This window comes from Carex rostrata, chromosome 11 (genome assembly GCF_964058835.1).
Source record: "Carex rostrata chromosome 11, lpCarRost1.2, whole genome shotgun sequence".
Lineage (NCBI taxonomy): Eukaryota > Viridiplantae > Streptophyta > Magnoliopsida > Poales > Cyperaceae > Carex > Carex rostrata.
The window spans coordinates 2,696,319-2,711,972 of record NC_135928.1 but is presented as its reverse complement, the minus strand read 5'-3'; the positions used below and the strand labels follow the sequence as shown (position 1 = coordinate 2,711,972).

Here is a 15,654-nt window from a genome sequence, read left to right as displayed (position 1 = left end):
TGTGTTTTTTTTTTTTTAATTGAAACAATACCGGTTAATGGTGCACCGGTTTTGGCCTCTCTCTCTCTCTCTCTTTTTTGAAAACAGAAAAAAAAATTTGTATTAAAATATTAGAAATATTGAATATATTTCTTTGAAAATAGATGGAATACAATATAATTTGATTTATTAGAAAGACTGCAATAAATAACCCGGATCAATATTTTTCAGGCCGGATTTTTCGCTGCGGTAAGAAAAATTAATATATTTCTTTATGTGTTATTGAAAAAAAATAAAAATACTTAGATTCTGAGTTATTGATCCCGGTTCAAAAGTCACTTCTAGGTAATTCAGAAAATATTGTGATCTTTCTAGTACATTTAATTTATTAAAAGTTGTATCTATTTTTGAAAAAAAAACTTTAATTTATTTAATGGTTGTTATTAAAAAAGAATTCTCAAAATAGATACAACTTTTAATAAATTAAATGTACTAGAAAGATCACAATATTTTCTGGATTACTTAGAAGTAACTTTTGAACCGGGATGAATAACTCAGAATCTAAGCATCTTTATTTCCAATAACACATAAAGAAATATATTAATTTTTCTTACAGCCGCGAAAAATCCAGTCTGAAAAATATTGATCTGAGTTATTTGTTGCAGTCTTTCTAATAAATCAAATTATATTATATTTCATCTATTTTCAAAGAAATATATTCAACATTTCTAATATTTTAATACAAAAAATAAAAAATTTCTGTTTTAAAAAAAAAATCCGGTGCACCATTAACCGGTATTGTTTCATTTAAAAAAAAAAGCACATTTCCGGTTAACCAATAACCGGATCCATTTTCACTATTCCGGGAATTGGGCCACCGGAAAGAAGGGTCCAATCCGATTATTGGTTAACCGGATTGACTAGTTTTTGAATTTTCACCAAAAAGGGGATAGATTCCGTAATTTGTTAATTATTTTGGGTATTTATAAAAATTTCAGCCTAGCCATACAGAACGAAGCACTCCTCACTAAATGGCATTGGAAACTTGATAGTACCCCGGCTAGCCAATGGACGCAGCATACAGAAGATTTACAGGATGACGGGCGAAATATGGGAATCAACAAGCAAATCTTTTTTCATAAAGGATTTAGAAAGAAGCCGGAATTTTTATCAAGTATCAACTAAACCAGAACCATCAAATGGAGAAAGGTGGAGATGGACAAAGGAAGGAAAGTACACCTGCGCCACGGCATACAGGGTAATGCATAACAAGAGAACCACATGCCCAATACTACAAAGCATTGTGGAAACTAAAAATACCAACTAAGGTAAAAATCTTTGTATGAGTGGTAACACAGAAGAGGCCATTTTAGGTGGCAGAGGGTCTAAAAGACCATGTAAATTGTGATTTCTATAAAAAAAATTTCTTATAGTATATTTGTTAACTTTACTCTTACCAGTTAACCATCAATATATATATATATAGAGAGAGAGATGGGCTATGATGCATTGCAATGCATAGGCCATGGTGTGCATTGGACCATAAATCACCGATTCAAAGTTCAAATGACCGATCCAAACCGTTCATCTTGTTCTCCATATTAATATGTGCTTGGAGACCAAATTTTATATTTTTTGGAATTTTTTTACTATTTATTAAGCCACTTTGAAAATCGCTGATCCAACGGTGACTGTTTGGAACAGTAAAATCAGAAGCCACCGTTGGATCAGCGATTTTCAAAGTGGCTTAATAAATAGTAAAAAAATTCCAAAAAATATAAAATTTGGTCTCCAAGCACATATTAATATGGAGAACAAGATGAACGGTTTGGATCGGTCATTTGGACTTTGAATCGGTGATTTATGGTCCAATGCACACCATGGCCTATGCATTGCAATGCACCATAGCCCATCTCTATATATATATATATATATATATATATATATATATATAAATGGGGGTTTTCAAAGCACGTAACAAATCATCTTGCTTCGAATTTTATATATATTGCTTCACTTAATTAGCTACATTTTTACTTTTTTCTTCAAGAGAAAGCCCGCAGGCATTTTACTTAGCTACTGAATAGTAAAATACAAAGTAGTTAATCTGTACGTACATAGCTTTGCAATAAAATATCTACATGCTTTCCTATTAATTTATTAATTGTCAGCTCTTTTTCTTTCTTTTTTTTCTTTCTTTTTTCTTTTCTTTTTGCATCGCCTTAAAGAACCTATTTATCTCGGCGGGAGGTACATCGCGCCATATTTTGATCTTTTTCATATCATGCCCTAACTTGGCAAGCTTGTCAGCAACTTTGTTTCCTTTGCGGTATATGTGAGAGGCATGAAAATGATGAAGCAAAGAAGCCAACTTTCGTATCTCGTTTGCGTGCTTGACATGGTCCTTCGACTTCACCCGATTTGTCTTCACAAGAATATCGACAACAAATTGCGCATCTCCCTCGATCCAAATGTTGAGCCAGCCATTTTTAAAAGCCAACTCAAGTCCTCACTTAGCCGCAACAAGTTCTGCAACACAACTTGTTACCTTGCCGATGCGCTCAGAATAACCGAGCAAGAAAGCACCGTCATGGTCTATAAACACGCCTCCGATGCTTGCTGATGTTGTTTTTGAAGAGCCGTCAAAATTGAGCTTCACGTAACCTCGCTTCAGCTTTTCCATTTACGTGTCATCTCGATCCATCAGTTTGCTCAGGGAGTTGGATTTGATTTAATCTTTGATGGAGGGAGAAAAACAAAGGATAAATTAAACGTAGAATAAACCGACTGAAGAAAAAACTGTGACCCGCATCATATGGAATGCAAGCTGGAGACTGCAGAAAACAGACGGTTCTCGGTACCAGGCCAAATCTCACTATTGCTTCCCTTCGGTATTTTTCGACTTGTTTCTTTCTCTTCAGCACTTGGAGAAGAAGGGAGGAAGGGAAGCAGAGAGAGAAAAAGGGTTTTAAATTGTAGGAGGGAAAGGCGCGAAGCGTCGCGACTATACGGGTCGCGTGATTTTATACAAATTAACTACATAGTTTGGAGACTTTAAATTTTTGAGTCACAACTCACAAGACTTCAAATTTTATTTGTTACCCAATTAGCTGCATAGTTTCGAATTTTGATAATTTCGGAGAAAGGGTAGTCAACTGAGAGCCGTACGATATGAGTTGTGCATTAATTTCGACACCATCGCACGGCTATCGGTAAAAAGGTGCGTACCGCATTGTCTTCATTGGCCATGGTTACCGACGATTGATATGCCTCACATTGTCAATCGTGTCCACACTAACTTCAAAATTGATACAGACTAAATGTGCAAATTTAATATGATTCGGATGCTTCCGACTTCCGACCGGTCATCCGATCGCCGCCACACACGTCCTTTTATGGTTCAAGCCCAACCTTACAGGCCCGATATATTTGCTATATTGTACTGGGCCCCATTCCAAACCCGGTTAATATCCTCATTCCACAATGAAGAATAGTTCCCACTTGAATTTATTCCTGAATAATTATTTCAATCCCCACACTCCAGTACCCCCATTGTACCCCCATCTCTTAAACAGATTTTAACTTCCCATAAACTAACTTAACTAACTAATTTATTCAAAACACTAGTATAAATACTTGGAAGATAATAAATTAATACTTGCAAATTAATATATTAATACTTGCATGTCTAACTTGATATAACTATATGGAGGGACCACTCAAACTACATGGGAAGAAGAATCATACACATTTTTAGAGGTGGGTTTTTTTTTCTTTTTTTCAATATCTTCCACATTTCTCACGTTCTATGAGGAATTTTGCGAATCTAAAACCACGAATGTATTCTACGCAATTTTATCTTTCAAATGAGATCCATGATGACGTACTTTCGGATTCATCGTCACACAAGTATTTATACCTCATTGTGTAAGTATTTATACCGCATCATACAAGTATTTATACCTATACTTGTAAGTATTTATCCCCAATCGTGGACCCCGCATCTCCGCATCACATTTCCCTAATCGTCCCTGCGTCAACTTTTCTCTAACAAAAATAGTTGACCACATAGGTATAAATACTTCAGTGCATAAATATAAATACTTGTAATACTTGATATTAATACTTTTAAATGTCAGCAGTGTCATATGTGAAAAATACTAGGTATAAATACTTAAATGACGATGTATAAATACTTGTATGATGACGAACCCGAAAGTATGTCATCATGGATCTCATTTGAAAGATAAAATTGTGTAGAAGATGTTCGTGGTTTTAGATTCGCAAAATTTCTTATAGATCATGAGAAATGTGGACAAGATTGAACAAATAAAATTGGAGGTACAATGGGGGGATGAGAGTGCAGGTACTCATATCATCTCCCTTTATTCCTTGGGTCCTATGCCGAAACCTTAATTACAATAACTAACAAACTATACTATTACATGCTATGCTATAAAATTTCTTTTTATTGCCGATATTGTTACTGTTACTGTTACTGTTACTGTTACTGTTACTGTTATTGTTATATTTTGTGTGGACACTAGAGTTAATTGTTTTTAGGTGTTTCAATCAATATAAAATTTATTTGGATAATAACAATAATATTTTTTTTGAGGAAAGGATAATAACAATCATATTAATTATTATTATTTGCTTCTGGATATTTTTATAGTTAAATAGATAACTTGAGATAGCTGAGAACGTCGTGGAGCATATTTTGGAGCATATTAGAATAAAATTCTGGATTTTGTCAAAAAAAAAAAAAATTAAAAAGAATAAATTAAACCCTGGAAGATGCAACTGTTTCAAAAGGATGATTTTGAATCAGTGTTTGATTAATCTAATATTTTGTCAAAAGAAGCAACTGTTTTCCTTTTCCTAACGGCACTCTACTCTCAATATTTCTTCTTTCCGCTTGGAACCCCATTCCTATTTGGATTTGGCGTCAAGTTACCTCCCATTTACTATTTAAATTATATCTTAGGAGGCGCTTCTCCTTTCCTCTAAACCTTTCCTCCCTCTTTAGCCTTTGTTGTTCTCCCTCCATCTCTCTCTCTCTCTCATCATTTTTTTTTTGGGGAGCATATCAAAGATTGAATAAAATCCAATTCATTAAACAAACTGATCATATCAAACATTAATTTACAAAAAAAAATTGCATGCAATCTTGAGATGATATGCAATTATGGCTTAACAAGCGGCCTAAGAGTGTATTGCATGAGTAGGGCACCGGGTTATCTTGCCGCAAGATACAATCATCACAATGCAGAGCCACCCAAATGGAAAAAGCCGGAGCGAGGTTACGTCAAGCTGAATTTTGACGGTTCTACAAAAACAAGAAAATCAAGCATCGGAGGCGTTTATAGAGACCATGACGGTGCCTTCTTGCTCGGTTATTCCGAGCGCATCGGGAAGGCCACAAGTTGTGTTGCAGAACTGGTTGCCGCAAAACGAGGACTGGAGTTGGCATTAGAAAATGGATGGCTCAACATCTGGATCGAGGGAGATGCGCAATTTGTTGTTGATCTTCTTGTAAAGCCAAATCGGGTGAAGTCGAAGGACCATGTCATGCACGCAAACGAGATACGAATGTTGGCTTCTTTGCTTGATCATTTTGATGCCACTCACATATCCCGCAACGGAAACAAGGTTGCTGACAAGCTTGCCAAGTTAGGGCATGATATGAAAAAGATTAAAATATGGCGTGACGTACCTCCGGCCGAGATAGATAGGTTTCTTTACGATGATGCAACTGACAATTAATTCATTGGAAAGCATGTATAGAATTTCTTGTAAAATGTAAAGCAATGTATTGACTACTTCATTTGTATTTTACTAATCAATTCGCTTCTGAAATCTATTGCGTAAGAAAGCAAGATATTGTTGCGTGCTTATAAAACATGCAGCGCAAAACAACTCTACAAAATAAGGCGTGTTAACTAATTATGGGCTGAACCAAGGCCCATTATTAATTTCCTTTTTGTTAACAATGTGGGCCTTATAAAAACGCCTGCTAGCTTTCATGCCTTTTTTCCACTTAGAAAATGGAAAGATTCCTCGTGTTTGTACTGGCCTCATTTGGTTGTACAACAGCATCCTCTCCTGCAGTACAGTCAGTAGTACCTAATGTCGTAGTACCTCCTCTCAAATGACATATCATGTCTCATCTCCAGGAGTACTTAATTAGCTCCTCCATTTAAAATCATCGTTTGAGGGGTAAAAAATAATTAAACCCTATACTGATGATGCGTATAATTTGATGTTTCGTAAATATATAACAAGGAGATATATATGTAGGGTTTGCTGTAATTAAACTCGTATTGCTAATGCAATGGGCATTATGCCTTTTTTTTCAAAAAGAAAAAAGAAAAAAAAGATATACATGTAGGCTTGAATACAAATTTGGTATGTTTGAATGTAGCGAGAATAGCGGGAACAGCGAGAACAGTGCTATTCCGATCCATCCAAACATACTCAGGAACAGTGAGAATAGCGTTGTTCCCGCTGTTCTCGCTATTCCTATAAAAACATGGAATAGCAAACTACTCTCTCAAATGTTCAATCGCTGTTCTCGCTATTCTAAATGTTCAATCCAAACAACATTCTGAATAACTTTGAGTTACCGCTATTCTTAAATAGTAGTTATTCTAACTATTCTTAATCTATTATTCTCAACGGTAGCTATTCTAGCTATTCTCTAGTGCATCCAAACGTATTAAATAGACTAAAAAAACAAGAAGAAACCACATGGGTAGTACAAATGATTACTATCATAAGCTAGCTTGTACTACAAAAAGCAACACACCTAACTAAAATCTAAACTTATCACATGGTTATATAGGTGTATAGGTGATGAAGGAAAGCTAAATAAGCCTTCCAGGAAAAAGTGAGGGAGTACCAAGTAGATGACCTCTTGAGATGAAAATACATCATTGAGTGCAGCGTTGATGATGTCCTTTGTTGGAGGAGGAAAAAAAAAACACAGAGAAAACAGGGCATCGCCAGCGCTGCATTCAATTATGTGTTTTTCGTTTCTTGGACACTAAAAAGAGCTGTAGAGGGCGAAAAGACTATTAAGATGAAACTCAACAGATCATTCTGTTATGCTGTGATGTAATTCATATACCAATGAAAGGTTTCACAGAACTCTGAGTCTTCGGTGCTTCGATTCAACTGACAGTAAGGTTACTTTTTTTAAATTCGTTTTAAATGCTCTTAATCTTATGGACCACTTCAAACATGTTTGGAAAATTCAGTTCTCTCTCCAACCTAGTCCAATCTCTCTATCATACACCTTCAATATAAACTTGATAACATGACAACAGTGTGTATATATTTTCCTTTTCTTCTTCCTCAATGTCAAGCTGCACAGTTTTCTTTTCAGGTATCCCACTAACCTCGTCCAGCCCCAACTTCATCCAATTTTCCAATATTTCTTTCATGTGGATGCGATTTCTAGCAGCAACAATTGTTGACAACGTACTCTTCTAATTCTGTATCATTATGGAACCGACAACCGGACAATAAGGCACCCAAAACTTAGTGCATCAGGTTCCACTGGCAAGATCCCAAACAAATATCTAGCCAAGCTGATTTGCCCATTTCGAGCCAACAAAGTTCAGTTACACACTCTGAAAGTAGCGGACACTCATAGCACTCCTCGCCGGCATTTCATCGAACACCTTGGAATCATGGCTAAATCGCCGGGTGTACACATACCCACTTATCAATGAGTTAAAAGATACGTCATCAACATGACAAGCTCCCTTGTGGAGCCTCTCTGCATCAGAGAGAAGTGAAAAGGGAGAGAAAATGATTGAAGGAATAGGAAACAAATAATAGAGAGAGTAAAGGGACACGGAGAAGGATGGAACGTGAGAGAGAGACTTTATTTAAGAAGGGAAAGTATGGAGGTTGTGGAGGAGGTACGAATTATCGAGGAAGGCGGTGGTGGAGGCAGGCCAGGGGTCGTGTGGAATTTGATCCGGCGGGTTATTGCACCGATAAAACAGCATCCAGGCTTCCTGGGTACCCAGTCTTCGAGGCTCGTGGCCGAGTTGACTCCCGACTGAGAGCATGTTCATTCTATGGTCAAACTGGTGGTCTCAGATTCTCGTACCTGAATAACGATTCTGTTACGACAAGTCAATGATATATCAAATTACTTTTATGTTATATCCCGTGACTTACATGTTATGTTCTGTGTTTATTCATATGGTGCGTTTTTTATTGATAAAAAATAGTAGTGTTACATACACGTTAAATGATCAAATTTTCTAACATTGTTTATTAATTGGTGAGGATTAAAATATTTCATTGATTTTGTGCTTCGTTATACTCTAACATTGTTATCTTTATTTTCAAAATTTAAATAATTAATTCAAAAGTGTTCAATATAATTTTCATATTAAAATATACTTGGAATTTGGATACAAAATTTTATATTTTTTTATATTGTTTTGCTATCTTTTAAGATAGTTACAAAATCATGTGTTTAGTAAATTCTGGACCATTCAAAATAGTGATTTTGTACATTTATAAATAATTAGAAAAAATTCTAAAAATTCTAAAATTTGTTATCGCAAAACATTTTAATATGAAGATTATGTTAAACGGTTCGAATCAATTATTTAGACCTCAAAAATAGAGATAATAATGTTAGAACATGATGAGGCACAAAATCAATGGAAGATTTTAACTCTACTCTTATTAATTTTAAGTTATTTTGTAATAATTTATTACTTACTTTTTGGTATTTTTATTTTTTCTATTATTCAACTTAAAATCTAAAAAGAAAATTAAAACAACCAGCAATAATGTAACCACACATAATGTGACTATTCGAGTGACGTGACTATTTTTTATCAAATCACGTTACGTTTTACTTTCACTATTCTCAGCCTTCAAATGATTTGGAAACCACTATACAAAGATAAATGAATAAAATGTTCATTGATATTTTTTTTTTTGTTCGATACTAATATTTTCTAAGTTCAATATAATAGTTTAACTGGACCAATGGATGTTGTACCACTCCAATCGACTGAAATTTTTTGCAAGGATAATTATGCATTTTTTGTCAATGACGGGAACCGACAGAAATCTGTGCTTTCACTGTGTTTTTCACTTTGTTGGAGATTTATCTCTTTGAACCAAGATAATAATGAGCATGGGTTTTGTTACTTTCTAAATCAGTCATTTGTTTACTTAATAAAATCAAATTATGAATTTAACTAAAGATTTATAAACCAAGGTTAAAATCAGATAAATCATAAATGAAGTATTAGGGGTAAGTATCTGAATTTAGTGTTTGGATGGGTCAATATTTAAAATAACAAGTTTTGATGTGTATCCCTTGGTAGTATCACTATTCACTACCAAGGTTCTCAAGAAAAACAAAAACAAAACAAAAACAAAAAAGTTTTGATGTGTAGGTACTCAGTTTTGTCTAATTGTAAGTTAAAAATATAGAACAATTGTTATTTTTTAACATTGTTAAATTAGTAATCGGTTGAAAATTCTCAAATTAGTCTTAAATTGTTTTGCAAGTGTTATTTTAGAGAAGTAAAATTAACAATATTTAGTTATTTACTAAATTACGTACGGAACACTAAAAATAAATTTCTCTCTCATTGCTTGCTTCTATATATATGCCGCCTCCACCATTCTTTTATTTTGTAAGCTTACCTAAATTTCAATTTTTCAGAAAAACAAAATGATTTCTCAGCTTAAGAAAAATGGTGGAGGCGAGATCCCTCCAGTACTGTTGATCACCGCAACCCAATGGCATCAATTTTAAGAAGAAATTTCAGAAAAATAGTCTGTGGATCGTCGAGAATACTTCTCATATTTTGCACGGTATGTGTTTTATTTTTAATGATGTGTTATTTTGTATGTTGCTTTGGAATCGGAAATATCCAGTGTTGAATAAAATTAAATTTGTATGTTGTAAAATTAATTTGAATAGAAGTCTTTCTTTTCTATATTTATAGGGTCTCTTCAAAAATGCTGACATGCACGGCGTATCTCTTATTGTATTCATGGTGATCTGATTTCTCTATGGTCCTTAATGATCAAGCTAGTATGATGTTACTGGTAATTCTAATTTCTAACTCAGAACTGGCTATATTTTTTGTGCTTTTGGTTCTTTTATGTTAGTACCGGGCAACACATTTTTAAGTTCATATTAGTTGTTATGACATGATATTTTTGGAGCTGAATATATAATTCAGATTCGATTCCAAGTAATTTATATAGTGCAAAATCATAGTTCCATGGCACAAGTTGATGTCATAACAAAACCTCAGTACAATCACAATTAAGTTGTAAATAATCATGATGTTCATATCACTGAAAACAAAATCTTGTGAAAGATTAAACAAAATAACATCAACTAACTGTATTCATATTAAAGACCTATCACTTCTAGCTACACTCTTTAGCTCAACAATACCATCACTAATGCAGTTAAATATCATCACTAATGCAAGTAAGACTCTTAAGTTTCCTTTTAAACAATGTACATTGGTTTGCATCCATTTTTGATGTATCTACTTTTTTGTGTCCTCGTGATATGGTTTTTTTCTCCTTGCGAATCTCTTCTATATTAATAAGGAGTGTCTTAGTGTTTTCCGTCTTATCTAAATATTCTAAAGCTTCTTCGTCTAAAAGATGCAATGGATCTCCAAAACATAGTTATGGATAGTTAAAAATCTTACCATATCATTATCTGTTATAATTTTTCGGTTACGGATACAAATACCGATAGTTTCGGATATGAATACGGATTAGATAATTTTTGTAATTTTCCATATTAGGATCCAGGTGAAATCGGATAATATCCGATCCGTTTACACCCTTAGAATCTTCACTATTGATTGCATCATATGAGTTTGTAGAGGTAGGATGTGTTATTTGTAGTTCGCTTTGGACCGGGACGATGAGTTAGAATTAATATGACCAATCTATTTTTCTTTATTTTTCAAAGCATTCCAAATATGTAATAAATTGAAATTTTTATTTTCGTTCTAGTGATGTAACTGTAATGTTCTATTTATTCAATATTCATTGTTCAAACCACTTTCCATCCAATCTTGAATTTGAACCATACAACCAACGAACTTTGAGAGTTGAGACTAAATGGCTCATTCTTGCCCAATGATTTTGTATTGATTGTTTTTCGCTAAACTTGATTCTCCATTTTCTCATCATTATAATATTTTTCTATGCGATCCCAAAAACTACTTTTACCTTAATTGACTCCAATCATCGTGCCGTGTTGATGTTGAGCCATGCGCTACATAGTAGAAGTTCATCCTAAGACGACCAACGAATTTTTTCCATGTTATGTGATGTTTACTTCAACTCATGAATTGAGAAGGTTGTAGGTTAGCATTTATAATGGAAATCCAATCTAAAATTAGAATCTCTTGAAACCTATTGCTTAGGTCCATATCAATAGTATTCTAATTTTATAATATCAAATATATAGAGCTAGTAATAAAATAGTTTTATCAGTTTTAGAAAGTGCACCCTTTTTTAGATGTTCCAAATTAGAGCATTTTCATCTCTGAAATTGATTTGTAATTTCAAACACTACTTAGTGAAAGTAAAAAAAGAGGCTAGGGGTGTCAATGATACCCTTTTAGCCATTTACCCGACCTATACCGAATTCGATAAGACGGGTATGGGTAAGATTTTTCTTTCGTTAGCTTATTAGGTATGGGTATGAGTAAGGATTTTTTTTCGTTAGCTAAATGGGTAAGGGTATGGGTAAAGGTTATTTTGTACCCATTACCCTATAGGGTAATTATATAAAATATAATAATATGATAATCTTTGAGCAATAATTAGTGAGTACTTTTGTTATTTAGTGTATTGTTTTTTGTTTTTCAATTCTTTTGTTTTATAAAAAATACAATTTAGTTGAAATTGATTGCATATTTATTTTTATTTTTTATTAGTAATATTATTGCATATGTGAAAAATAAATGACTTTTGACATTCTATTTGTAAAATATAATAAAACTAATTATTATAGTAGTATTATTCGTTATTCACCCGCTACTGTTTCGTTACCCGATAATTTTAATAGGTAAAGGTAAGGTAGAGTAAGATCAAATTTTAATGGGTAAGGGTAGGATATGAATAAGACTATTTTTAGTGAGTATGGATATGAAAATACTTCCACCCTACCCGTATCATACCCACTGACACCCCTAAAAGAGGCCGGCAAAATTGACAAAGAAGAAGAGGTCAGCGAAAAAAAAAGGAAGTGATATCACTGATATGGCGGTCTTAACATTTTCAAGTTGATTTGAGCGATACATTGTTTGTGAAATGAAAATCATTTCATTTTTATTAATCTCCTTGATAGTTGTTTGAAAGTACAAATAAATTTCAGAAATGGAAAGAGTCTAAATTGGAACAGTTAAAAAAAAAGTATGCACACTTTCTAAAACTGTGATAAAACTATTTTATCACTACCTCTATATATTCGATATTATAAAATGAGTTAGGCTGGGGTGCTATGGATAGCATAGAGGCCTCTATGCTACGGCTCAATATTCGAGTTTTCAAAATCCAAACGGTTGATCCGAACCGTTCATCTTATTCTCCATATTAATATCTGCTTGGAGACCAAATTTTATATTTTTGTGAATTTTTTTACTATTTATTAAGTATTTTACAAAATTGTTGATCCAACGGTGGCTGCACAAAACAGTAAAACCGTTGGATTAGCGATTTTCAAAGTGGCTTAATAAATAGTAAAAAAATTCAGAAAAATGTAAAATTTGGTCTCCAAGCAGATATTAATATGGAGAATAAGATGAACGGTTCGGATCGACCGTTTGGATTTTGAAAACTCGAATATTGAGCCGTAGCATAGAGGCCTCTATGCTATCCATAGCACCCCAGCCTAACTCTTATAAAATTACAATACTATTGATATAAACCTACGACAATAAGTTTCAACATATCCTAATTTTAAATTGAATTTCCATTATAAATGCTAACCTACAACGTTGTTCTCAATTCATGAGTTGAAGAACAACATATATCATGATAAAGATTCGTTGGTCGCATCTGACCTTCAACTATGTAGCGCATGCCTCAATGTCAGTACAGACCTGGTGATTTGGGTTGATCAAGGTAAAAATAGTTATTGGTGTCGCATAGAAAAGTATTATAATGATAAGAAAAAGTAAAATCAAAAGTCTAGAGAAAAACAGTCAATACAAAATCGTAGGGGAAGAATGAGCCGTGCAGTCTCAAAGTTCGTTGGCAGTATGTAACATGGTTTGAACGATGAGGTTAGAAAATATAGAGCATTACAGTTATATTACCAGAACCAAAATGAAAATATCAATTTATTACATGTTTGGGAATTGGGATGCTTTGAGAAATGAACAAAAATCAATTAGCCATATGAAAAGAACCCAAGAAATCAATTCAACTCATCACCCCAGTCCAAAGCAAACTAAAAGTAACACATTCAACCACTAGCAACCAATAACGAAGATTTAGATATATTGTTCACTCCAAATAAACGGAACTAAAACACTTGCGAAGCTCATGCGCAATAACCAATAAGTAATGGTACCATATCTGAGCCAAAATGTGTTTGATAGAAGTGACATGTCGTTAAGTGAATCAAATTATTTGAAACACCATACATCGCACTAAATGAATCAAATTATTTACAACAACATACATCCCACGAGCAATTAATCAATGCAAGCTAACAACGCATCAGTTCAAGTCAGGTTTAGAATTTAGAGGGTTTAGTTCGTCATATGTAGTACCTAATGCGGTGATCAGGTCATCTCAGCCTAAAGAATCTAAAAGTGTCACCCCTAATTAATAGTATTAGGTTGAAATCCCTTCCTGTTGGCTTACTATAGCTGGTATAGTGCGATGAACAAAGCTCATACAGATCGGTTCTCCAAAATTGAATCACCCTGTACCATATATAGAATTACTAAATTCATACTGTTCTTTAATTGTGGTACCAATTTAAAAAATAGACCCCCAATGTCCAAATAGACACTGAATTTCAATCAATTAGGGGTGCAAACGGATCGAATATTATCCGACCGTATCTGCATCCGTATCTGAAAATTAGATACGGATATCCGAATATCTATGCGGATACAGATATGGTTTTCAATTTTAATTATCCGTATCCGAATAGTAGATATATATCATATAGTTTACCATAAATTATGAAAATATTTATGTATATATCTACGGATATCCTAACCTTAAATCTTTGGACCGAGTGCAATACCGTAGAGGATACGGACTCCCCCGCTCTCTCTAGCGATTTCTCAGCGCCAAATCATAAATCGCGCCTCATCCCTCCCTCCCACCCTCTCCTCTCTTTCGTGATATTCTTGTGAAGTCAAGCAAACTCCCCTTCGACCCTAGAACAATGTCGCTTAAGAAGCTCACTCGGTCTCTCTCTCTCTCTCTCTCTCTTTCTTTTGCAAGACAGAAGGAGGCGTGAGGTGGCTAAAGGCACTCTCGGCTCTCTCACATGCGACCTAGATCAGAAGAGAGACAGATCGATCAATCGTCGAGATCGAGAGAGAGAGCAATGGCGAGAGACCGCGGCCTTGATGGAGCGGGAGAACGATTTGTAGGGGCGGGCGTGTAATTGAGAGAGGAGGTGGTTGGGTCGGGCAAGCGAAAGTTAGACAATGAACTAGACGCATCTAGCGAATAGACAAACCTCTCATTCTCTCAACTAATAAGTTGTTCATCATCAATTTGATCTGCACGAGTATTGAAGCACATCCAAAGAATGAAAACGTCAAGTACACCCAGCAAATTAACTTCATGAAACACAATCTACGCATACACACCGACACTCATTTTATATTACACTTTTATTAGGTATTTAATTTAAAAAGAAAAGGTTATTGTCCACTGGCTTTTGTCCACCATCTGTCCACAGCACCTTATCCAACTCCCGTTCAACTGTCGGTCTCCACCTCCACTTCGTCTTGCTATTTAAACACCCGATCTCTCTTTCTCTCTTCTTTCTGATCTCTCTTTCTCTTTCTCTTTCTCTTTCTCTCTTTCTCTCTTCTTTCTGATCTCTCTTTCTCTCTTCTTTCTCTCTCTCTTCTTTCTCTCTTCGTTCGCGAATCGCCTATTCAAATCCAAATGAAATTCCCGATCGCGAATCTCATTTTTGTTTCGTTCGCGTGTCTCAGTCGCAGGAACCGAAGAGATCGATTTGCTTCAATCAAGTACTGGTTCGATTTCGGCTCGCTACTCCGAACAGTGAATGCATTGTTTCAAGCTTTGGTAAGAAATATTCTATATTTCTGATTCATTTTTCCTTTGCAATGTCGATTTTAATTGAGATTACTGACTCGATCTCATTTTTTATACATGATCGCAATGGAACCTTCAATCGTGGAGCGCGATCGAATAGAAGTTGTTTTTGTTGAAGAGCACGGCAAAATTCAAATCTAGTAAGTTTTCTGTTGAATTTGTTGTTTTCGTTGTATGCAGTAACAGATCTAGCATTTCAAATGAAATTTGGATGAAAGAGATGATAGAGAGGCAATATGGAGTATTGATCTGTTAATTTTACTGTCTTGCCCCGTTAATTTTACAGTATTCATCTTGTTATTTTACAATATTCATCTTGTGGAAATC

At 34.4% G+C, this 15,654-nt stretch overlaps 1 protein-coding gene and 1 long non-coding RNA gene across 2 annotated transcripts; one reads left to right on the top strand and one right to left on the bottom strand.

Moving 5' to 3' along the window:
* Positions 1 to 1,149: 1,149 nt before the first annotated feature.
* On the bottom strand, positions 1,150 to 2,662 carry LOC144561926 (uncharacterized). Its single transcript, XM_078311031.1, has 3 exons — positions 2,528 to 2,662; positions 2,211 to 2,440; positions 1,150 to 1,270 (listed from the first exon to the last, which is right to left on the bottom strand). The coding sequence occupies exons 1-3, from the start codon at positions 2,660 to 2,662 to the stop codon at positions 1,150 to 1,152; spliced, it is 486 nt and encodes a 161-aa protein (XP_078167157.1).
* A 4,130-nt stretch (positions 2,663 to 6,792) lies between these two features.
* Positions 6,793 to 8,302, top strand: LOC144562328 (uncharacterized). The gene is made up of 2 exons (XR_013514061.1): positions 6,793 to 7,161; positions 7,355 to 8,302. It is a non-coding gene; the product is annotated as an uncharacterized LOC144562328 (long non-coding RNA).
* Positions 8,303 to 15,654: the final 7,352 nt, after the last annotated feature.

Excerpts from the sequence above, each read along its gene's own strand:
- LOC144561926 (XM_078311031.1), bottom strand. The coding sequence starts at position 2,662 with ATGGAAAAGCTGAAGCGAGGTTACGTGAAGCTCAATTTTGACGGCTCT. Across the intron at positions 2,441-2,527 it reads ATTCTGAGCGCATCGGCAAG|GGAGATGCGCAATTTGTTGT; the intron begins GTAACAAGTTGT and ends ATTTGGATCGAG. Across the intron at positions 1,271-2,210 it reads CCTCCCGCCGAGATAAATAG|TATTGGGCATGTGGTTCTCT; the intron begins GTTCTTTAAGGC and ends AATGCTTTGTAG.